General features: G+C 39.1%; 1 protein-coding gene across 2 annotated transcripts; it reads right to left on the bottom strand.

The window, feature by feature from the left end:
* Positions 1-1242: 1242 nt before the first annotated feature.
* On the bottom strand, positions 1243-17907 carry LOC131879380 (GTPase-activating protein skywalker-like). Of its 2 annotated transcripts, none has more exons than XM_059225682.1 (11): positions 17583-17907; positions 14852-15036; positions 14601-14786; positions 13389-13510; positions 13215-13322; positions 12307-12477; positions 8312-8530; positions 7563-7646; positions 5001-5159; positions 4364-4617; positions 1243-1585 (listed from the first exon to the last, which is right to left on the bottom strand). In XM_059225682.1, exons 1-11 carry the CDS (start codon positions 17759-17761, stop codon positions 1438-1440), a joined length of 1815 nt encoding a protein of 604 aa, XP_059081665.1. In that variant the 5' UTR covers positions 17762-17907; the 3' UTR covers positions 1243-1437. The 2 variants fall into 2 exon arrangements, with proteins under 2 accessions (XP_059081665.1, XP_059081664.1); XM_059225681.1 differs by having other exon boundaries at positions 13389-13513; positions 17583-17905.
* Between the last annotated feature and the right edge of the window lie 7448 nt (positions 17908-25355).

Here is a 25355-nt window from a genome sequence, read left to right as displayed (position 1 = left end):
GTTCCAATTTTCAAAGGGGGAGATAAGACGCTCCCCAGTAACTATAGGGCGATTTCACTTCGAATATTGCGAAGGTGTTTGGAGAAACTTGTACAATTTCTTGATGTCCATCAAGTCATCATTACTCCTAATCAGCACGGTTACAAATCTGATTGAGCTTATCATTGATGGACTAGAGCGTCATGAGTAGGGTTCTCAAAATTATGCATAAAAAGAAACTTGATGCAAATAAAGATGCAAGCTTTGGCCGGCCCTAGTGATGGGTGTTCTATAACCCTATTTGCTCACCCCTCACATTATTTGGAGGCAATGCCGTGTGATACTAAGCCTAGCTTTCTTCTGCATTTGAATCTGCTTCAAAACCGCCGATGGCGGAATTTAAAGCCATGAAATAAGTCAGCCTTTGCAAAGAATTAGGGTCGCAACCCCAGAATAAGGTGGAATATGAAAAGAGGAAGAAGCAGATAAATGTGGCTGTTATTGACAGCAAATTTGTATTAACAGTCACCTGACTTTGCAAAAATAATTGCATATACACTTGCCCAGACATAGATAGCTGCAAGGGCTATATTTGCTTATCATATCAAACATGGGGAGGTGAAAAGGATATTCTGTCATAATAACTTTTTGTACCAGACTTGGAACCCATTATAACTGGGGAGAAGACTCTTGACTAGTTTACGCTGCCACTTAGACCAATCAGCTAGACCAGCATCTCGTACATCTTTGACATTGTATGATAAAAATAAATCTGAGTTCTCTACCAGAAAATTCACTATGAGGGAAATATTTTGTTTTTAGAACAAGTATCGTTAAGAGAGACGTCTTAAACCAGAAAACTAGCAACTCGCACATATTTGAGCTCTCAGAGGGATCTCAGGAATTTTGAAAGCCCCTGTGTTGCGACTGTGGTTGAGAACTTTGAACAGGTTGATGACTTGAGGTTCTGAGAAATTGATTGAAGCAGAAAAATACGAGTTTACGAGTACATTAGTAGAGCTGACGACCAGAAGGTTAGTGGTTCCTTTACCTCCAATCTCAACATCCACAAGTGATGAAACTATCCACCAGTTAACATTCACAATTCGCCATAACACTGGTATCTTTATTTCTGGCACCGTAAACACGGTTTTAATTCGATTCGAAACCTCTGGCGCCGCCAAAAAATATGAAATTATGTCGTTTGGCTTACCCCTTCAGATCACTATGATTGTTAGGGACATTGTGAAGAAGAGACACGAGCAAAATGCTACCATCATCAACTCATAAGTGATGAGTAGGAAGTTTCATTTCGATAATACATGATTATGAGTAAATGATGTTATACATGTTTTGATTTGACATAAAAATTTGAATAAATTGCCAATGATGTTGAATTAGCAGGTATTTAGATGAAACAAGCATTACTTCCTCTACATAACGTTATTCCGCGATGTTTCAAAGGTCCAATAGGTTTAGTCCATAGACTTCGACGACGGAAACCTCAAAATCCTTCCCTTGGCATAATGGAGGGTTATTGAAGGTCTCACAATGTTCTGACCTTCCAAACCGAAGACTGGAATCGAGGAAAATGGCACATCCATTCCTAAAAGTAGTATAGCGCTTGAGCTGTAATATCGAGTAAAGGAACTAATTGATGAAGACACAAAATTGAAGATGGATGATATTAGATCGTGCAAATAGCCTGCATAGTGTGAGACCCGTTTGGTTTGTCCAAGGATATATTTAACACGTGAATTGGACATGACGATTGACGGACGTGGGCAGATTTATATGGAAATATTTCAGACTCTCAAATATGTCAAAGATGACAAGGTAAGGTAATAAGAAAATAGGTAAAAGAATAATATAGTGATTTATATTCGACCTATTTCCTTTAGTTGAAGGACTTCTTGGTTTTTCAATTTTTCATCTGTCCCATGCCGGAGTCATCTTTTGATAAACCGTGGTGAAAATCAGCATTTCTAAACCAAAAAGATTTTTTTTCTTCAAAATTCATCGTATGACTATGATAATGTCAGCCAATTTTCGGTCGATTTAAATTTACGCTCGAGTCAAAAGGCAATTGGACTGAAAACTCAGTCAAGTATGAGGCACAAAATAAAGGACTCAGCAGTTTCGAGTGATCTATCGAAAGAGATTCTTAGTATGTACCGAATTTGCAACTAAGAGTCAAGTTTTCATGTGTTTGCATTTGGAGACAATTTTCTTGATTATTTCGCATTAACGATATGCACTCATCTTCTGACTATTGCTAGAACTCTCAGTGACGTCCCCTGGTCTTGCCCATCCATTTGGCAACTTTCCTCTTCAACATTTCAATTTTTTCTAAAAGTGGACGAATATGTGCAATAGGGGACAAATGTGGGCACCACAAGTTGCTCAAAATTGGGTCGACAAAAACAAGTGTTAAGCCTTATATCACAATTTCTTGACTTTGTCTTAACTAAGAAATAGAATGATCTCATTTTAAAATGTAAACTCTATTAATAAATATATACAATGGGTAGCAAGTAACCTTTGTGAAAAGTTGACAAATCACTTCACTAATGGATTTAATTTCCAAAATATATGTCGAATTGTGTTTTGAAGGTTTTAATGAATTATTAAACTTCAGCATTGTACAGTTGAGCAAATATCGTTCATCTACGTTAATAAGATAAAAAATGTATTTTGAATGTTAAGAAAAAGGTATTTAAGGTAAAAGGTACTTGTTATCTAGGTAATAAGAAGGTACGCTCAATTTTCTCTCCCCTTTTTTCACGTGCACTGAACCAACTCTTTTGCTGTGATATCACAATCTAGTTAACTATTTTATCATTCTGGACCGCTTCATTCTTCTTTCCTTGCATCGAATTTTCTTTTAAGTCATCCCAGTTTCTAAACCCTTTTTGCCACTGCATGGAGGCAGAGGCATTTTTACATGCCTGCCGTTTGAAACAAGAGACAGAAGTTAAGAAATTGCCCTCCAAGAAATTTTATTTTGGGTATGCTTGAAGTACATGACAAAGTGCTTAAAGGCTTACTTTGCTTTTGGCACTATCAATGAGCTTTGTTTGCAAACAAAGAATCAGTTTTAAATACTTTTGCAGCTTTAAAGTTTCGCATTTTTTAAGCTTTTGGACACCCTTAATTCTTTCACACTTTTGGACAGGGATAGACAGGAGTGTACAAAAGTGTCCTAAAATGAAATTCCGGCTCTTGATACGACTACAGTTACAAAACATGACCTCTCCTGCTCGCAACTGTTTAGCAAGAGCCGTGGAATTGCAAGACATCGGTTGAGGAATTTCTAACATTTTTATACAATTGGAGACACTGATGCACGAGTAAAGTTTAGGTGTAATTAGTAGTTTGAAATTGCGGGAGAAACCCCCTCAATAAATTGTTCTATGTAATGAGCGGGAAAAAAAGTTGTCAGGTTCGAGCAGCAAAAGCAAGTTGAAAAAAAAAAACCTCAAAATATTTACGTCATGGGGCCTACTTGCAAAATGGTCATTGGAAGAATGCCTAAATTCTAGAGTTGTTTTTTTTTTGCAGAAAATAAAACATTTTCAAACCTTCAACAGCCGCAAAATCTACGTTATGTCAGGGGGGGTGTTCATGTTTCTTTGATTTTATTAGCTATTTTTCTTTTGTTTATAACAACGGCCACTCAATATTTTCAATACAACGGAGTTTGACAGAGCTGAAGCATGACAGCTCTCAATGTTCATAAGAAGAATAATGCAGTATATTGGTCGCAATTTGAATGGTCATTTTTCACCAGTAGCGTGCAGACGGGCATGATCTTGAAAGGTTAGGCAATTCCAATATTTTTTTCCAACGGCAGATAAAGGAGTGTCACGGGTCGTTTGAGCGCTCTTAGGCGACCTTTAGCCGTTACTGGATTTTTTTTCTTTTTTAGCATTGCTCAAAACTTCTGGTACCATATCCGTGCCCATTATCCAAATATCTGCAGTTCAAATTTAAACTTGTTAAATCTATTGGCTGATCATCTCTGGTTGGTACTATCTCCAGCATCAAAGCTCAACTCAATTTGATAATCAGTTTTGTCAATTTAACTAGTACTGGAGGTTCATAATTTTTCCAGGCAAGTGATATAAACTTCTGTAAATGAAAAGTGTGCTGAAGAGTTAAGTTTTTTATCTAAAGCTATAACATTCATGATTAATGCCATAGTAGTGCAAAAAGCAAGTAACGGCTTAAGTTAATCACAGCCACCTAAGAGTGCCCAAACGGCCCGTGACACTCTCTTATCAGCGGGCACTAAGAAGATAATGGAAACACCTAACTTTTGGATATAATTCCCAATTACTTTTTGAGTTATTTGTGGGGATGCAGCTCCTTGGTTGTTACTTACCCTCCACCAATACTGATCATATCCGTTTGTCCTGACATGAACAACTCTTGAGCATGCTTCTCCGCCTTTGTAAGAGTAACATCTTCATTTTGAGTATTTTTGCGCACCCAAGGATAAATGATGCATTCAGAGGGATCCCTAAGGTCAATTTGAAACAAAAAAGTTTCACCAGTTCCAAAATATGCTTGTCTCAAGCCCCTGTCATCTTTGTATTTCCTCTCAGCCCAAGACGTTGAGCAATATGCGCCAAATACCTTTAAGAAAGACAAAAATTATGCCACATATATAAAGAACAACTCATTTCCCTAAATAAATAATCATTAAAACAAAGTAAGGGCGTTAAAAATGGTTGCGCCTCCAGAAGAGCCTTTCAGGAGTGGCACACCTTCTGATCCAAGGGCCACTACACATCCTCAAAATCCCGGAGCCCAAAACAGGATTAATCTGTCTGACCCATAGTGGAGACTAAGGCTTGTTTCTTCGACTTTCAACTCCTCCCTAACGCAAGTTTTGCTTTCTGCACTTGCATCACAATATATCAAATGGGAGTTCCTAATCATTCAACGCAATCTCCTTCAATGAAGGTAAAATATTATATCAATTGTACCTCACGGCACATCTATTTGTTTAAACTTACCTCTCTTTTTGTCGTTTTTATGGCTATAATTGTGGGCTCGTATTTCTCACAATTTTTGAAAAACGTTGTCAATGATGTACCATGCTCATTGGTAGAGTAAACCAATTTTGGATCAATGGTGGTCATTCGGTCTGGGATACATTGCCAAATTGAGGAAAGCTGAAAGAGACTATAGTCAGGATGTTTTGTTTGTTTATATACTGACCTCTACAAAGAATACCTCTACAAAGTACTTTTAAAATGAAAGGTTATAATTCGTCTCTTTGTTACCTCTAATCTTTATAAGATATTTGGTCTACCAACGAATTTGAGTTGGCAGACCGAGCTAGTCCTTGAATGTAGGGCTGATCTGGAATACTATTTAAAAATTTATCCAAGTCTGATTTGAAAGATGCAACTGGATCAACAAGGCCTGCGTATTCCCTAGGAATATTAGAGGGAAGTAAATTAAAACAATGAAGGAGCCCGAGAAAGAAGAGAAGTGGACTTTATTGTTCGGACTAGCCTGGATTCTTGAGGACTTGAAGGCGCTCTCAAAACGCACATTAAGCCTCAACAATCAGAGAGACCTTTAACTAGAGGAGTGGACATCAGCGGAGCTAGACCGATTTTTCGTTTTGTCACAGCTCTTTGACAGAGTCAAAAATGGAAACAGGCAGTAAAGTATTGGCATTTGAGACCAAACTGCACATCTTTTATTAAATTCATAATTGTCTATGCTTTAAAGGTTTAAAGGTATCCTTGCTACAAATGACCCTAAATCCTGGGTTGGGACAAAGCTCATGGATGCTTTTGAAGACGTACAGTACGTACTCTGAACACTGTACAGTCCCACCCTTTTTGGTTTCTCCCAATACGAGAGCTCTCTCATTCCAGTGACGTTCTTAGTGAAAGATCTTTGGACTTGTTCGGCCTCTAGATATCTTTATGGTAGAAGTTCAAATTTTGATTTAAAAATACCTTAAAAAGCTTTAAGCATCATTTCTTATTCATTCACCTTTTCATACGGTCATGTTGGAGGAGAAGCTCGGCCTAGCCTCTTCTTCAAATTCAATGGATGGCATAAGACGCCAACTCACCAAATGAGCCTTGACGTTTTTAAAGTCCAGTGGAATATATAGCTATTCATTATTTTACCACATTAGGCCCTCATATCCTCAAACTTCAAACTAACCTTTGCTTCCCAGGCTTGCGATTCAAGCTTGACCAGGGGCTTGATATTAACAATAGTTACCAACCAGGAGCATCCATTTTCCAAGTAACAGTTTGTTTTTTCGAAGTGAATTGCATATTTGTCAAAAAAGACGGGGAAAACTTATTCCAATCTTGCTCAGGATGCAGGCTTCCATTGCACCCTGATATATCGATATAGACATGCCGATTCGGAGTACCAGATTTCATTAGACAACTTTTTTCGTATCTATTGATATGCACGGTCTGAACTGTTACTCTTTAGAAAAAGTAATGCGTTACCGTCACTCTTTAGACAAAAGAACGTATTACTCTTACATATACCGTTACCGTTACTTTAGAGAAAAAGATGGCCTAAAACTGCAAAAATAAACTTTAAGCGATTATTCTAACGTATAGTAAATACGACGTGAAGTAAATGACGAATATACGAGGGTACAAGGGTAAAAGGATAAAAGGGTTCAATGATTAAGGGCGTTTTGGTTTTAATCTTTCTTCATTTTTACTAAACATTTTAACAATTTTTTTAATGCTTCTGTTGATGGTTTGAAAAAAGTTGATAAAGGCAAGTTTCCACTAGTTTGACGAGGGGCAAATCAGGGTTACATTTTGAGGCTAACTTACGGGTTTCGGTAATGCAATAAGCAATGTCATACGTCACAGAAAATGTAAATTGATAATCATAGTCATCACAGCCTCCCGTGATTATTCATTTGATCCCATCAGTAACAAATAAGTCATTGTCTTTGTGAGGGAGTATTTGCAAAATCGGTTAGGAAACCTTTACACATTTTTTCTTTTCCTTATTTAGAAAGGGAGAAAGTAACGGTAACGGGAGAACTAAAAAACCGTTCCATTACCGATACCATTACTTTTGCAGAAAAGTAACGCTTTACTCAAGAAGTAATGCGTTACCGGTAGCGTTACTCAAGCCCTGTAGACAATCTCTGGCTGGTTCGAGATTAACGCAATAAGGAAATTTGCCACAGAAAACAAACCGTTCAGCTCAAACCGAAGGAACATGGCAAAAGTTGATGTTAATTTTATGAGAGCCAGCGGCTCTCAAACTATCACTTGGCCTGAATAGCATTTTCAGCTTTCTAAGCAAAAGAGGTTGTATTTGACATGCCCAATAAATTTCAACGGATTGCTAAACAGAACAAAGTCGCAAGCAAAGACAGGGGCAGAAAAAGGAAAAGCATTAATACTTTAAAAGGTGTCTGTGTGTTAACGCACATTAGACACTTTCAGGAACTGCACATTACTCTGTCACTTATCAAATTCTTTAATATGTCAAAAAAGTATTTCGCTAACATCAGATTATGCGACAAAATATGTGATTTCAAATTCCGTTCTCTGTCGATAACGTACCTGACCGGGAGTGAGGAATTCTGACTTGAGGTTGTTGATTGGAAACATCTGAAAATTGTCTTTCGCCGTTTCCTGAGCATCTACCTGGAACATGAAACAAACTCTTGGTAATCATCTATCTAATAGCGATTCTCAATTTGCCAAACAGAAAAAGACGTTTATATATTCACGTTCAATCAAAAAGAGATGTAAACTCAAAGAAAAACTTTATTAATCACTTTTCGCTCAAGGGTACAACTACTGGACACTGTTTTACAAAGATTGTTATCAAACAGAAATTTTTACTTTATTTCCCAATTTTTTCTACATCGGGAGTTTCGAAAAGGGTGACATATCCTGGTTTTGTTAACCAGGGAGTTTTTTTGTCCATTGTTTTGTTCGTTTGTTGAGTTAGGCTTAGACGTCGCCCATAATGAGCATCTGTTTGCCACTTTGGCGAGTGTACTTTCATACCGGTTAACGTCCAAGCCCATAACTCCCAGGTTCGAGCTTGAAAAAAGCAGGCCTCTGGTATTTCATTATCTATTTTTGGACAGTTGGTGAACAAAGCTTTGCCTAGTTCCTCCAATAGCCCTGATACCCTGATACCAAGCCAATTGACGCGGCTTTGGTAAAATGACGAGAAATGTATGGCCAACTTTACATCCTGAGAAAGCTTCAAACACTTCTGATGGTTTACCATTTCAAAAGAAATTCATTGACATATTACGTTGTCATGCAAACAATCGATTCATATATTAAATAAGTACCTCTTGCTTCCTTGGTGAAATTATTGAAGAAGAACTCTTGTCAGGAAAAGCTTGGGAGGTTGGAAAACCATCTCCTGAATCATTTTGGGTTTTCGAGGAATGATTCAGTAGCCCTTTCGCTTTAATGTTTATTTCAATTTGCAGACTGCTCTTTTGAATGAGAGCCGTACTCAATCCTCTGAAACGGAATCCACGTTCTAAAATAGCACTTGGTGATACCTGAAAAAAAAAAGTTTCTTTTCACAAAAACTAAACTTATTTCCCTCTCATCCTTGCCCTAACCAAGAACATGTTCTGACTTTTTTTTAGCCTACAAGAACAGTGGAGTAATACTGACTTACGCATTTTCAGTACAGTATCAACAAGAAATATGAAATAAACAAAATGAAATTGCTTTTTTTGCGACCTTCGTTACCGCTATTGGGATTGGAATCCCAGCTGTTCAAGAGGAGAAATTTATTTATTTGACTTGACTTTTATCTTTATATATTATTTGATCGACCAACGAATTAGAGTTGGCTGATCTGGCTCACCCTTGAATATACGGTTGATCCGGAATTTTAGTCAAAAACTTGTCCAAGTCTGACTTAAATCTTGCTACTGGATCAACGCCTGCAAAAGCCCTACGAATATTTCAGGGCAGCAAATTGAACAAAGAAGGAGCCCGAGAAAGAAGAGAGGTGCACTTCATTGTTTTAACTAGCCTGGATTCTCGAGGGCTTGAAGGTGCTCTCAAAACGCACATTAAGCTTCTACGGTCACTACAATTGACCCTAAATCCTGGGTTGGGACAAAGCTCATGAATGCTTTTGAAAACGTTCAGTATCAGATACCTTTCATACCTTCTCTGAATATTGTGCAGTCCCAACCAACTTGTTTAGTCTCTCACAATAAGAAGCTCTTGCATTCTTGTGATGTTGCTAGTGAAACATCTTTGGACTTCCTCGACCTTTTGCAAACCTGCTGAACTTGTTAGAGCCCAAATGGGTGAAGCATATTCAAGTTGTGGCTGAACAATCGACTTTTACAGAATTTTACTCTGGACTAAAAATCCAACCCCATCACCAACTTTCAACTGGATATGGCATCGAACTTTCCATTATCTTGGAGAACTGCATTTAGAGGGCTTATCAGAGAAAAATCACTCCGGTCACTCCAACCAGCCACTTGAGACTTTGCTTTAACACATTTTGGTAGTTGGGCAGCACGGTGTCGGGCTGATCGACTTCTCTTGCGTTACTCAGTTTCAACAAAGCAGACAAACGAGCCATCGACTCACTGGCTCCCTGAATTCGGAGTTGATTTTGAGAATCACGTAACTAAATCGTTCACGTTTAATCACTTTCAAAGCCGATCTCCATCGAACACACCAGGCAGCCGCGAGGGAACAAAAAAATCTCAGAAACCTCGTAAGTGTCGTTCCTCTGACTTGCCAAAAATAGAACATATCAAGCACGAAAAACAGGAGCAAGAACCAGTGAGCATCTCATCCAAAACTGAGATGTCACGCCATCAGGACCAGAGAAATTGAAAGCCTCAAGTCCCTAATGGCCGCTGAAGTATCTTGATCTGCAACTATAAGATCATTTATACGCTCAACTGACAAGCCTTGTCGATCTCAACAAACTCATCAATAGAGCAACGGGCTGTTGCTCCTAAACTCTTTGGAGTTGAAAACACACTAGAGAACTGATCTCCAGGTATGTTAGCCATAGACTCTACACGGTCTATGGCTTCCCCATTGACCTCAAAGGGCCATCAGGGTGTGTCATCTTTCTCTTAAAGTTTGCATAAGAGAAAATTGCCTTCAGTTTCAACCTCACATCTTGAACTTAGCTTCTTTCCTTTTTCAACTGATCTGTCTCAATGGAGGCCTTTTTTAGAATCCCAACTTTCTTTGAAGGCTGCCACAACCAATGGATTCAAATTGCTCTGGAGGCTTTTTGCTACTTTGAAACTTATTTTGAACAAATTCGACCTGTACTTTGGAAATTAGACAGTGCCCCCGCCTAGTGGAACACATTCAGAGATTGCTAGAGTGGAACAGACGTCCTCAAAAACTAGAATAATTTTGTCTAAGGCTATATCTATGGACGATCCCTTTTTTAGCATTGAAATGAGGTCAAGCTCACCTAACCTTTCCATAATCAACCGGCAATATTCATCTTTGAACTTGAACTCAGCCAGACCGACCTTTTGGCCGGTCTTATTCTAGAGCACGCCGGCTTTTGAGTAATGGTCGACCCTAACTCGAGAACATGATGATCTGACAGATTACTTGGCGTCACATGGACATACTGGATCAGATCAGGGCCATCGGAAAAGACCAAGTCGAGAACGCTATTTTCTCTAGTGGCTACACCAACATGCTGGGAGAGATTGCGCAAGATCGCAAATTCCTCCAGCTTTTCGAACGACTGAGACGTCGATCTCGAAATGGTAATGTACCCATCTGGACTAACCTCCCACTACAACGCTAGCCGGAAAATTGAAGTCCCCTACAAAGAAAACCTTTGGGCAGTCCAACTCATTTCCCCTGAAGTTGAGAGCTGACAAAAACGAGCATACTGAACAAGAGGGGAGCCTATATATTGTTACAATGGATAGATCAAGACCTTGGAGATGACAAACTAAGACCTCTACTTCTTCACATTAGTCATGAAAACCTGTCAAAAGCAGGTCATTTCTAACATATAGACACACGCCCTCATGCGGAAAATGGGATTGTCAGGGCGAACTCTATCACCTCGAACTAAATTGAAACCAACCGTGGCTAGCTCTTCATCTAAGACCCCTGGTCGTAGCCAAGTTTTTGTCATGGCAATGAACGAGACCCTGCCTATCTAAAGCTAGTTCCTCAAGAAATTTGAGGAGGACATCAAGAATACGGCAAGCAATTGGGCATGTTGCATGGCTGGCTAAAGTGGTTTGTGGCTATTAGACGGGTTCTCTTTATAGGTTCTCTCACACTTAAGTCCGTCATTGAGTGTATTGCAAAGGAGTAATTTAACACACAGGCATTATGGAGTAAAGTTTCTCTTGTCAATTTGAAAAGCAATACATTTGAACTTCAATGACGTGTGTCTTACAACTATAGCAAAATGGACGCGATTGTAGGCTGTAAATCAATTAAAATCATCAAGTATTTGTTTGTCGAACAGGGTCACAACATGTGCGTAGTGTAATGGTTAACGTGGTTTCTTAGCTTGAGAGATGTCTCCACTTCGATCCTCCTCTCCAATTATAAAAGACAATGAGGCACCTCTGCATGATTTCGTGAGTGCATCTTTGAGATGCGATTTGCACCCAGGTGCACCTACAGCGAGTATCAGTGAGCGCACATGTGAGCGCACATTTTGAAATGCGACTGGGTAAAATTTAGTACTGTCGCATTTCAAAATTTGCTTTAACGAAACCACGTGGGGGTACCCCAATATTAGACACCGACAACACCCAGTTGGAGAACCAATCTAAAACGGATTATGACACATTCTTTTTCTTGGAGATATAATAGGTAACGCAATTTCTAGCTTCACTGACAAAGCTAACCTTCCCATCCTTGCACCCTAAGTACAAAAAGGTAAGGAGTTGGAAAGAGAATGAAAACCTGCTTACAAAAATTACTGATGCAGGGTAAGCGGAAATTATTCAGAGTAAGAGATAAACAATGAAATCGAATTTTAATCTCTATCTAAGAAAAACAATCCTTGACACTTGACTGATTATCAAACATAACCACAATTTTGACTATTGAGTTACTGTTTGATAAAGAAAAAGGACTACAAGCAAAATAAATTTACTCCCAGTCATAGTGCTAAAACCTGAAGCTTCTTCAGACTAACCTCAACCCTGACGATACCATATCCGAATTGGTTACTTCGAAGGTTCAACTCATTTTTTCTGTACTTTGGGCGGTTACTCAAATGAACAGGAATAAAATCTGCTCTGAAGTAATCAATCATTCAAAGATTATGAAACTTGTGTTTGGTACTTACCGGAATCTCGCGGCAAAACCTAATAAAGGTCGAATTCAGGCCCTCTTTTTGAATCACCTGTCTCTTTGATGGGTTAGCCCTTATGACTTTACCAAATTGCCTTAGAATTGAAAGGCAACAACGGAATAACAATTTTTGACCTTCAGCCAAAAAACAATCAACGATCCGAACCTATGGAGAGAGATGCCACAAGATTATTTAGGAATTGCTGATTATCTCAATTAAGATCAAGACATTTCATCTCCTTAGACCAATGATAAAAAATGTCACATCCACTAAAATTAGTTAAATAACGAAAAAATGTCCTAAGTAAATAGCAAGGAGGTCGACATAGTGGGCACTACAAAGATGTTCAAAATCTTCGGCAGAGGAAGTTCCACAGACTAGAAAAACTTTGGATTCTTCGAGAGCTATGTTGTTTGTTCGCTACTTTTTAGTCTCTAATTGGGATTGGTGCGCCTTGACATCTCTTAACTTTGGATTGTTGGGAATTTGTTTCCAAAATTCCAAAATTGCTTTAAACAAACTGAAGCCACTTGCTAGATTTCACCCAAGTTATGACAAGTATGAACTGAACTGAGGTTTGTTGCATATTGGTTTAGTCCATTTTATGCCGCGGAAATATCTCAATGTAATCCATGAGTATTTGGGGTGCTCAGAATGTTTGAGGAAACATAGAAGACCTTTCTTTGTTTCCCACAAAGAGATTATTCATGGTTATCATTTAAGCTTACAAGTCTTAGTGACATAATTTATAAGGAATGAGAAAAACAAATTATGTAGATGTTGTTGTTAATAATAATAATAATGATAATTTTAAAAACCAGAGCCGAGTCTGAACTCCAGTGGACGAGTTTGTAAACAATTCATTTACTCTATCCAACATGTCTCACACTACTCGTACTTACTACATGGGGGAAAGGAAGGTAATCCAATATCCAAAACATCCAGGATTTGAAAAGGTCGTCCACATTATCTTCACCGACAACAGAGATCAATTCAGAGCAAATGGGCCTCTGAAAATATCAATTGTGCTTATAAATAAGCATGAACATCGAGAGCTGAATAATTAAATCCGTTACATTATACTTATTGTTGAGTTCCTTGACTGTCTGCCAATCAACTTCATGCTGCTGTTTGGTTTGGCTGAAATATTTGGGGTGACGAGAGGAACAGAGACTTGTCAAGAATCCGTAAGTGTCTTCTTCTGAAATAGTGATGAAATTCTCAAATTTTGCAATATTTCATTTAGTGATAGGCGGTCGGCTTCTGTTTAGAACTTGCATTTTAGATGAGAGTAAACACATTGCTTTTAGCTTACTCGGACGACTAGATCAAAAGCTATGCTCTCTCAAAACGCAATACATAACTCTAAACAGTTTGAATGAGGTGGTCCTATTTTTGGTATCAATTACTCAATCTTCTGCGTAGAGTTGTTTAGAGTTATGCTATGAGTTTTGAGGTGTCTTAGCTATGCAAATGAGATGAAAATTGAAATACACCGTCGTAGCGAACAGAGGGCTGTCTTATTTGAAGAAAGAGACAATGTATTGATCCGATTCTGAAACGTGAAACGTCAATTTTCGGGTTTAACCTTCCGTCTGTTTAAACGCGCAATGAAAAAAATGATTTTTATAGAAAGTGGCAACTTAATTATTCACGTACACCCCATGTATGTGTGAGTTTCTTAACGGGATGGATATTTGAATGATATTTTCTAACAGTGCAAGGCGACGTGACACTAAACCTTGTCAAAACAAAATCATAGGGCACTTTGTCATCTATGGATCAAGTGGTACCAAGTTTTTTGAGTAGTTGGAAAAATCAGAACATGCTCGAAAACACGATTGAACTAATTGTGTCCATCGTTTTTTATCCAGCTTGTACCGTGTGCATTTGATCATAATATCCTAAAATTGAAGGAAGATTGCATCCCCCGTTTCTCAGTTAGTTATAACATTTAAGAACCATCAAATTTACCATACCATTCTGATTCCTCGAACCAGTTCCGAGCAACGTTGTAAATATTTCTTCATCTTTATCATTGTGAATGATGTTTAGACATTGCAATTGCCGGACGGGTTGCCGGCACCCAGAAAATGTTATGCTTTGACATTTAAAATCAAGTTCAAGAAATGAATGCCATCTTTTATGATTGATCAGTTTCTAAAACCTCAGTGCTGATAGAAAAAATATCAAAACCTTCTAAAATTAGTTTTCAATCTGCATTTGGAAAATATACAAAACACAATATCAACCAAGTTGCACTCTGGTTCATCATGTTAAATACCTACCTGACAAGAAATGTCGAAACACGGCTGCGAGTGGATGCAAAATAGGGCAATATCGAACATCGGGGTTGTTGAAGACAAAAACAATGAGTATTTTCGTTACTGAGGTCTGCCCTTTGGCAGTAAGACAAAAAGTATTTCCATGACTAGATTTAACGGCTGACGGAAGAGGCGGTAAATCATGGGGTTCTGGAATGAAACACTGCATGGTTGAAAATGGTCTACCTCAACACCCAAAGTTATATAATTCTAACCTTTTGAACCGAAACAAGATTGTAGCGAGTCCCGAAAGACGTCGGCATGGATAGCCCGAGATTCGGATCCTTCTCTTTTGTGATAGAGCCCCATCCATAGGTGATGGCGTTCCTCACGTTGGAGACTGAGCCCATGTTGGGAACGAATGAGCATCTTGATACTTTTCTGACTCTTGGTCAAACAGCTAAAGAATAAAAAGAGGCTACATTAAGAAGTTTGGCACCAATCGAGACTACATCACTATGCTCATCTTCACAATGAAGATCCCAAGAAACATTCAAACCAAATTTATAACCACAACAACCCCAAGTCGGACTGAACGACGTGCATGGTCACTTCCAAATTAAAATAACCAAAACAGGGTGGTTGGAATAATCTTAACTGAGACTTGGGAGATCAAAATCCGGATCAAAGCCTATTGGAATTAAATAATCCCGTCAAACCATAACAAGCCATACCAGGAAAAATGTTATCCTTGATGTTCCAGATCTCGAGATATCGCCATATGCCACTCAGTTTCAAATTGGCCACATCAAATTTCGAAGCTTCTTGACCCATTTAACCCGCCAAGTGAACCAATGACCATATAGCTTAATGTCCATTCAACAGTTACATGGCTTATTAACGTATAACAAAGATCAAACAAACTCTGGGACAAATTATTGTTTGCTTTTGGTTTCCTGCATGTTGTGTCGTCTAATTTCGTCTCTCACATTCCGTACCATTGCTTCGTAACGTTTAATAAATCACCCTAAATCACCTCAATGAAAGGCCATCAATCACATCATGAGTGTTCACCTCAATTGGAGAGCAAAGTAAATTTCTCAGCTAGGTATCGGGTTCTTTGAAGAATGACGAATTGAACTTTTTGTTGGCTTCTCTCTCAGGCCGCGAGTTTTGGCCAGAAAAAGAGCACACCAATCAGTGTGTATGTATGCATGTATGTATTTGTATTGTATTGTGTCTGGCGATTTGGAAAATATTAGTAATACATAGTTGGAAGAAACAAAAAATAGGATGAAAGGTATAGCGAGCCCATGCAACTCTTAAGCTATAAGGCTTGTTTTCAAGAGGCATGCGATTAGAATTATCGAAGGTGACAAGTTAGGTTTTCATAGCGTTTTTAGTTTTGCATGTATGTATGTATGTACAGGTGCATCTCCATCAGTCTAGTATAATCCCTAAACACAACACCAATTTGAACTGACAGCAAATATGTGAAGATTAAGGTGGATCGTTAAACTGTACACTTTTGTGAAGATTTGTTCAAATTTGGTCCAAGTACTGAAACACATTATAGTTATGTTAAAATTATCGTAGCTTCATGATTATGGCAGGTATTGATAGTTATTGATTGTGATTCTAATCACTAAAAGGTTAAGGTAATATGATGGAATTTAGTCAACATTCCAATTGAATCAAGTCCAAGCAATACCCAATATCATAGTTTTGCTGAAGTATCTAGGACAAGCAATAAGCCAATATTCAAGTTCAGATTTGACAACGGTAAACTAGAATGGACAACCCTAACAAGGAGTTTATAAATCTCAAATGATAGTTCGTAATTTTTACTTTAATTTCGTTTTCAATTTCAGCAACCTGAAATAAAATAGCAGTGCCGAATATAAGAAAAGTCATATCCTCAGGGTGAACTTGACCATGTACCCACGCATTTGCGTAAGGTTTGAAGTTACATTACATTATTTTCCTGAAGGCATGTAAGGCACTGGGGTCCTGACAAGGAATTTGTCATAAACCTATGTCCTTTTTTAAGTATGAATTTTCCCATTTTCTGTTTAAATTATCTTTTGGCCTTTTTTACTCTATTAATAGTCTTATTCAGATTTGGTATGTCATCCTTGGGCGATTTTTGCATTACAGCAATATTTCCAACTTCTTCTAATCGCCAGTGTAGCCAAGGACTTCTGAATATGTGGACTGTGAACAGAAAGAAAAAATCTAATCTCCTAAACTATTCACTTTTTTTCCAAATGAGCATTGCATACTTCTTGTTGAATAGATGAACTTGGCGAAAGTTGAGCCCAAAACTATACTTAGGGAACTCAGGAGATATAGCTAAAGTTATGTAGCAAGCACAACATTGGATTAGAATTTTTGGCTGCTACTGGGTCAGATACACAAGCTTTTGACAACTTATCCTAAAAGTAGAATTAAGAGTCAAACTTCACCGTCCCATTTTGTTGATCAGATACACAAGCTTTTGACAACTTATCCTAAAAGTAGAATTAAGAGTCAAACTTCACCGTCCCATTTTGTTGATCAGATACACAAGCTTTTGACAACTTATCTTAATAGAAAAATTTTGATTTTTGCCTTCAAAATTTGGCTTCGACACTTGAAGGACAAATTCATACATCCACCGACCCAATTGATTATATTTATTATTAGATGTACAGTATTTGCCATTGCAATGCAAATTGCATATGCTTTCTTGTCAAATTGTTACTCCGAAAGTCGCAATCTCGAGGGTCTGTCCATGAACTGGTTTACCGTACAGAATTTGTTAACCGGCCCTGAAATTCAATTTGGCTTGAAGATCAAAAATAACTCGATCCTAATGACAGCTTTTTAGGCCAAAGTTCAAATTGGTGTTTTGTTTAGGGATTATATCAGTCTGGCCAATGACAGGGGAGGAAACGCCCTCCCGGCCTATCAATTTCCCTGCCCTTGACTAGCGCATTCTCAGTTGAGTAGGATTTTGAGGCTGACCTTGGGATTTGAGAGGTCTCTAACGTGCTGGTTTCGCCATCATTTTCGCCCACGTGATCGCCGTGATCAGGAAGTGCCGCCAAGAGAGTTTGATCCACCACACTTTGGAACTGATATCCTCCGTGGCATGGGTCACTTCTGCCATGGGCACCACGCACCGGGAAATGTACGCCCTCCATTTAATAAAGCCTTGGAGTAAACACCATAGAGAAACAAGGATACGAGTATTGGAATAGTTCGTAAAGGAGGGAAGGAGGGGGTCAGGCAGGCAGAAAGGTCCAACTGGAAGGCTAGTGACAAGCCCTCTAGGTCCAACCAACCAACCAACCACCAAATTTGAGTTTATTTGTTTATCTGTCCGTAGGAGCAGGCCTGCTAATTTGACATAAGCTCTGAGCCCAGACCAGGTCAGTCGTTTTTTCTGTCTGGCTGTCTCAGGACCACTGGTGAGAGGCCCAGCGCAGCCTTTGGCCAACTGTCAATATTTTTCAAATATGGGGTTGAAAATGACCGAAATGGACAAAAATGAGGGTAACCCTGTCGGAGGCTTGTCTTAGGTTTCAGATGGATCAATTTGGCCTCTGCCATACTATGGTTCCAGCAGCACTCATGAGATCCTTTTCTTTTCCTTCTAGTGTCTCTACCGGGTCGAGCGAGTATAACGCAAAAGGAGGACCAAAGTTCGGAAACTGCTCAGGTACATAATACAAAATTTCCTCGTCTGACCCAAAACAACACATTGGAATCGAATGAAATTTTTGCTGAAAATTGGCAATATTTCTTCACCTGCCAAAATAGTTTCAATGCGGTCCGCATCTATTGAGGCATCATGCATATACATTGATTCTTTTCAGAAAAATTAATCTTTTTCATCCTTAGCAGTTGTTGGTTATGGCTGAAAACGTTAAGAACAAGAAATAGGCTTATACTTGCAAAACACAATTTTTAGCCAAGGTGGTGGGTGCTTGATTCCAATATTGTGAATGGAATCACGAGTTGATACCGTCTCCCTCTTGTTCTCAATAAATCAATTAAGACAGTAGAACTTAAATCGAAGCTTTCATCATAACTGCAATTCAAATGAATTTATTTTTTGTATGGCATGGTTTTGTTAATTTACATGTCATCAAACATACTTTTCAAAAAGTGTTAAAAAGGACAACTTTTATAGCTCGTTAGTGTAGCGAGGAGTCTAAGCACAAGCGCAAACGAGGCAATTCAAATCTTCTGAGGTGTCGTGTGTTCAAACAGCGGTACCGAAAGTAAACTTAAAGTCGAATCCAAAGTCCTTAAAACAAATTTATTTCTCTCCTCAACCCATTAACTGGAAGCTTATTTTTCTAATTTGGCCCATTGGCACTGAATCAAAGTTGAAAGATCAGAGTAAGATGCAAAAGGTGTATTTTTGATTTTTTTTTTCTTTTGCTTTGGATTTTCACAGGCTTTACTAACCGCTACAAGGCATGCATTCACCGGTATTACTAAAATGACTTACTATAATTTGTCCACTTGCTACCGCTTAAACTGTATGCCAAATTTGAACTAGCTCTCGAATATAGTGAAATTTAGCCAACACGTTGTTAATATCTGACTTGAAAGATAGTAATGGATCAATAAAACATCTACATAGTCGCTAAGAATGTAAGAAGGAAGTAAATTAAACAATAAAAGAAAAAAGAGAGGATGGCATTACGCCTCAACTTCTCCTATCACTAGTATTGACCCTAAAACTTGGGTTGGGATAAAGCTCTCAATTCTTTTGAAAACGTACTAACTCTGTTCAAGTCGATTGTTCAGANTCTCCTATCACTAGTATTGACCCTAAAACTTGGGTTGGGATAAAGCTCTCAATTCTTTTGAAAACGTACTAACTCTGTTCAAGTCGATTGTTCAGACACAGCTTGACTATGCGTCGCCCATCTAGGCTCTAATGAGTTCAGCCGGTTTGCAAAAAAACAGGTCTAAAGGCGTTTGTTTCTCTAAATAACTGAGTAACGCAAGAGAAATCTACACCCTGTCCGACACCCTGCTGCCCAACTACCAAAATGTGTTCAAAGCAAAGTCTCAAGTTGTTTGGTTGGAGTGAATTTTCTCTGACAAGCCCTATAGGTGTAATCCTCCAAGAAAAAGGAAAGTTCGATGAGCATATCCAGTTGAAAGATGGTTATGTAGTTGCATATATCGTAAGAAGAACAGCGGCGGGAAACGACGAGTGGCAGGCCAAAGGCATAAAAGGAGGACGCAGGCTTGTCAAAATAAAAAAATAACCCTCCAAATTCTATACCTTAATGCCAGATTCCTAATGAACAAGATAAAAGAACTACGTATAAGATTAAAGGTAGAGCAACCTGGAAGTGATATGCATTTGCGAAACGTGGACTCATCAAGACATTGAACACTCCTAATTAAAGGTGTCAGGCTATTCGATTATCAGTCGACGTGATAGAACCATAGATAACTTCATATATAGATCGATCAAGGGCGCTGCTATCGCATGTTTTCGTCTCAGCTGTCGCTGGTGGAAAAAATGTTTCATTCGTAGTCAAGCTACTTAGGACAACTAAGGTGCAAATTTGAATCGTTGACGGCTCGTCCAAATTCAGAGTAGAAACCCCTAATAAGACTCGTTGTCAAGCAATTGCTCTCGTCCAGCACGCCTCATAAAACGGGCTTGAGTAAGTTGTCTGACCACATTTTTTGGAACTAAATATTGAAGAGGTTAAAATGGGGCTCAAGTTAAAGTTTTCATCCATGTGGTGGAAACACTTAACTGAAACGCAAGGAACAAGCCTGGGTTCAGGCTGACCTCCAGAGGTGTCGGAATTATCTTGTTTACGTATAGGCGCAATCATGTCGCCCACATTCAAGCACATTGTTGGGAGATTAAAACGAAATTCCAAATGCCTCATCATTGCGTTGCAATTTAGGATACATTTTGTTACACTTTCGAGATTTTCGAGATGCGATGCTAAACAAGGGCAATCAATAGAGTACATGATTTGCTCTACTAATGTCCAAATCTTTTTTTGACATGTTACGTGCATTATGCCCTAAAAAGCATGTTTTTTATTATTCTACCAATCTTTCTACCTGTATATTTGTAAGATTCAAAAGAAATTAAGATTAAAGAGGATTAACAAACGTTTCATGATAATAATTCAACTTGCCTGAAGCGAGATTTACCGAAATATTTTGTGCAATTTCCACCAGCGTCAGCTGACCTGAAAACATGCTCATGCGGTACAACTCCTGTTGAACTTAAGCATTCTAGTTATGGTTTTCTATGGATAGAACCGATACAAATTCAGGCAGAGGAGGTGGCTTAATCGTCTATGCTAGAGAAGACTTGAAAGTGGAAAACGTGCACTTACAATCTAAATTCAATCAAGTTGTGGCTATCAACGTTTACAATGAATACAATCAAAGACTACGTTTGTATCTCATTTACCGATCCCCCAATTCAACGGTTGACAGCAATATTGAGCTACTCAGATTTATCTCCAAAGTCCCTCAAAATTCCTTACTGGATTTCAATTATCCCGACGTAGACTGGAATGCAATTAGTGGAAAACCATCCTCAATGGAGTTTATAGAAAGTTGCCAATCATCTTTCTTGGAGCAACTGGTATACTTTCCAACACATTCTGCCGGGAACACATTGGACCTTTTGCTAACGAATGTGCCTGAAAAGGTTTTATCAATAGAAGTAAGTATTATGCAATAGTGATCACATCTCAATAGATTTAAGCCTCGAGTCCACCACCCAAATTTAAAAAAAGTGATCAAAAAGTGAGGAACTATGAAAAAGCCGACTTGGATAAAATACGAAATATTCTAGATCGTGCCCCATGGGATAAGCACCGGGACAGAAATGTGGAGGACCAATGGGAATTCATGGCTGCAGTCATAAACAATGCACTTGAGTTCATCCCTGAAAGGCGAAAGAATACCTCAAGGGATCCAGAATGGATGACCACTTCACTAAAGTGGTTGATGCGACAGAAGAAACGGCTATATCGAGCCATGAAGGTTAATCCAAAACGAAAAACTAAAAATTTCAAAAGAATTCAGTCCAAAGGAAAAACCGAGGTACGACGGCAAAAGAATCAGTTCGAAAAGGACCTCGCAAGGAGTTCTAAAGACAATAAAAAAAGTTCTACAAGTACCTTGGAACGAAGAAACCCAATGAATCAATAGGCCCACTTGTCGATTCGGACGGAAAACCTGAAAACAATGACCGTGCACACGCTGATCTTCTAAATGAGTATTTTTCCTCAATGGGCCAGCTGAGCGTCAAAGCAGGAGGGAACCTGAAACACCTACCATTGACTACCAAATTAGTACCCAGTATGTCACAGAAATCATTCAGAGGCTGAAAACTGATTCATCCCCTGGGCCGGACAGAATTAGTGCAAGGTTCATAAAGACCATGGAGAAGTCCTTGACAATACAGACTCTGTTCCAACGAAGCCTTGATTCTGGGCATATGCCAGAGTCCTGGAAGCGGGCGGACATTACTCCTATCTTCAAGTCGGGCTCAAAGGTGAAGACAGAAAACTATAGACCAATCTCTCTCATCTCTCAAAGATCTACACTTTTCTAGAAGAAAAACAAATAATCCCCGATCAACGACACGGCTTTATGCCTCACAGAAGCTGTACATCAAATTTGATCCAATTCTTTGAGCAAGCAACACGGGCAGTAGACGAGGGTTCTCCAGTGGATAAAGTTTACTTTGATTTCGAAAAGGCATTTGACTTAGTTCCACATGAGCGTCTCATTTCCAAACTGAGGAGCCTTGGCCTTCAGAGTGGCCTTTGCCTTTGGATCTCGAATTGGTTGTGGGGTCGAACTCAGCGAGTAGTTATCAACGGACAGACATCTGAGTGGAAGCCCGTCACGAGCGGGGTTGTACAAGGGAGTGTCATCGGTCCTTTACTAGTTCTGATGTATGTGTCTGACCTACCTGACCAAATCCAATCGCCTACTTTTATTAGCATGTTTGTAGACGACACAAAGATCGGACGTGCAATTAAAAACCCTTCGACGGATAGTGAAGATCTGCAAAGAGACATCGACAGAATGGCAAAGTGGACGAATAAAAATGGTATGAAGTTCAACCAGAAAAAAATGCAAGATCATACATTTTGGATCAAAGAATGAAAAGCATCTCTACACTCTCAATTCTTCGCCCATCCAGTCTGTGAGCAACCACATTGATCTTGGGGTGCTCATCAGTGATAATTTGAAGCCCTCAGCTCACTTTGGAAAGATATCTAAGAAAGTAAATAGCATTCTTGGGCAAATTAAACGATCGTTTTCGTCAGGATTGCCGGATGTTGTTGTTGACATGTACAAAACATTTGTTCGGCCTCATCTAGAATTTGCCGTCCAGGCCTGAAATCCATGGCTAACGAAAGATATCAAAGTGTTGGAAAACGTTCAAAGAAGAGCAATCAAGATGATTCGGGGAATTTCAGGGACCAATGAAGAAAAGCTTCACCAAGTTGGTCTTACGTCATTGAAGACGAGGCGAATGAGAGGCGATGGGATACAAATTTTCAAGATGATGAATGAGATGGATCATTTGCGCCCTGACCAATATTTCAATACGATCGAGCATGCAATCTTTACCCGGGAGAAAACAATGCATAATCTTCAAACACCAAGCGCAAGTTTAGACTCAAGGAAGTACTTTTTCACTTGTCGAGTCATCCCACCTTGGAATAAACTACCAAAAACTGCATGCGAATGTCAAGATCTAAACGAATTCAAAAATTGGTTTGATACAAACAGACCCTGAGAAAAATTGATATGCATTACTCACATGACATCTTGCTCACACGTGTTATACATTATAATTTTCCTCATGACCACAAGGTCTCTGAAGATAAAATAAACTTTATGAAACTTTATGAAGTTGAAGTCCAGAGGTAGTATCACGATGCTAACTCTGTAAAAGTCGATTGTCCAGCCACATCTTGAATATACTTCACCCTTTTGGGCTCCAATAAGTTCAGCAGGTTTGCAAAAGGTCGAACAAGTCCAAAGATATTTCACAAGGAACATTACAGGATTGCGAGAGCTCTCATATTGGGAGAGACTAAAAAGGTTGGGACTATAAAATGTTCAAAGAAGGTAAGAAAGGTATCTGATACTGTACGTCTTCAAAAGTATCCATGAGCTTTGTCCCAACCCAGGATTTAGGGTCAATTCTAGTGACCGTCGAGGCTTAATGTGCATTTTGAGAGTACCTTCAAGTTCTCGAGAATCTAGGCTAGTTCGAACAATGAAGACCATCTCGCTTCTTTATCGGGCTTCTTCAATGTTTAATTTGCTTCCCTCAAATATTCGTAGGGAATACGTAGGCCTTGTTGATCCGGTAGCATCTTTCAAGTCAGACTTGGACAATTTTTTAGATAGCATTCCAGATCAACCCTACATTCAAGGACTAGCTCGGTGTGCCTACTCAATTCGTGTGATGATCACAAATAGGATTATAATTGTGATTGATTCTTAACCTGCCACCGAAATATACCGTGGTAACATTTTTGAACAAAATTATTGAATTGAACATCAAAAATTTTGAGCCAGATCCAGAATTTTGATTTCCCCTCAGTTTGAATTTCCCACCTCCTTTGCCTCTTTACTTTGACGTGCGATGGGGATCGGCTTTGAACACATTTAGTTACGTGATTCTCAAAATCAAGTTCCGAATTCAGGGAGCCAGTCAGTTGTTGGCTCAGTCTACTTTGGTTGAAACTGAGTAACGCAAGAGAAGTCGATCAATCCGACACCCTCCTGCCCAACTACTAAAATGTGCTCAAAGCAAAGTCTCAAGCAGTGCTGCCAGATGGCGATTTAGCACGCCAGATTTTGCTACTTCTGGCGTTTTTAGATTCTGCCTGGCGGGGAGATTTTTCTTTTTTATGAATCTGGCCGTTTGGCGATTTTGAACTTTGTGCAGCGATAAAAATTTCAAGATTGACGGTTAGGTTGAGTTAATTGGGGTTGCTATGATGAGAGAAAGTGTTTCACATATTCATTTCGTTAGCCATTCATTCATGAAACAGTGCGTAATCGTTACGATATCTGGTTCTTGATACTCATCTCATTCATAGTGTGTAGAGATATAGATCCATCTGGGTGACCATATTGCCGCACCCCTGGAAATGCTTGGTAAATACTGCTTCAAACTCTTTCCCATTTCTTTGTAAATTGGCGGATTGTTTGATCTCTGACAAAGAAGCTCCGGTGAATGAAGGGATAAGCAGTGTTTTGCGGAAGTCTTGTAACGAAGAATCCTCTTCGCGTTATGGGTGTGAGTGCCACCAAAAATTTGCCTACCTCATTCTCCTTCTTCGAGATTCTATAGAGCGCCATGAAAGCAAACCGTACGGGGATTTATTGGTATCTATATCCTATAGGATAGACTAGAGGGTTAGTCAGAGAAGCGACACTCACGAGATTTCTGAGATTTTTTTGGCTCCCTCGCGGCTGCCTGGTGTGTCCGATGGGGATCGCATTTGAACACATTTAGTTACGTGATTCTCAAAATCAAGTTCCGAATACAGGGAGCCATTGAGTTGATAACTCGTTTGTCTGCTCATGGAGGTCGCAATTTAACTGGAGGTCTATCAAATTGTCGCAGTATACCCTGGTAGGCTTTGATCTCATTAGGAAACGGGGCTAATACGATGAGTTAGGCCTTACCTTGGATCGGCTTTCACCCTCCATCCTGTTTAAGAGGTTACTGGTGATCATTTCCAGTCA

Source organism: Tigriopus californicus, chromosome 4 (assembly GCF_007210705.1).
Source record: "Tigriopus californicus strain San Diego chromosome 4, Tcal_SD_v2.1, whole genome shotgun sequence".
Classification (NCBI taxonomy): domain Eukaryota; kingdom Metazoa; phylum Arthropoda; class Copepoda; order Harpacticoida; family Harpacticidae; genus Tigriopus; species Tigriopus californicus.
This window is presented reverse-complemented; position numbering and strand designations above follow the sequence as displayed.

What these genes read in the sequence shown, in the direction of transcription:
- LOC131879380 (XM_059225681.1), bottom strand. Translation starts at nt 17,761, where the DNA reads ATGGAGGGCGTACATTTCCCGGTGCGTGGTGCCCATGGCAGAAGTGAC. An exon ending in ATCTTGTTTCGGTTCAAAAG is followed by an intron (nt 14,787 to 14,851) that starts GTTAGAATTATA and finishes GTTTCATTCCAG; the next exon opens with AACCCCATGATTTACCGCCT. An exon ending in TTTCACCAAGGAAGCAAGAG is followed by an intron (nt 7,647 to 8,311) that starts GTACTTATTTAA and finishes TTCATGTTCCAG; the next exon opens with GTAGATGCTCAGGAAACGGC.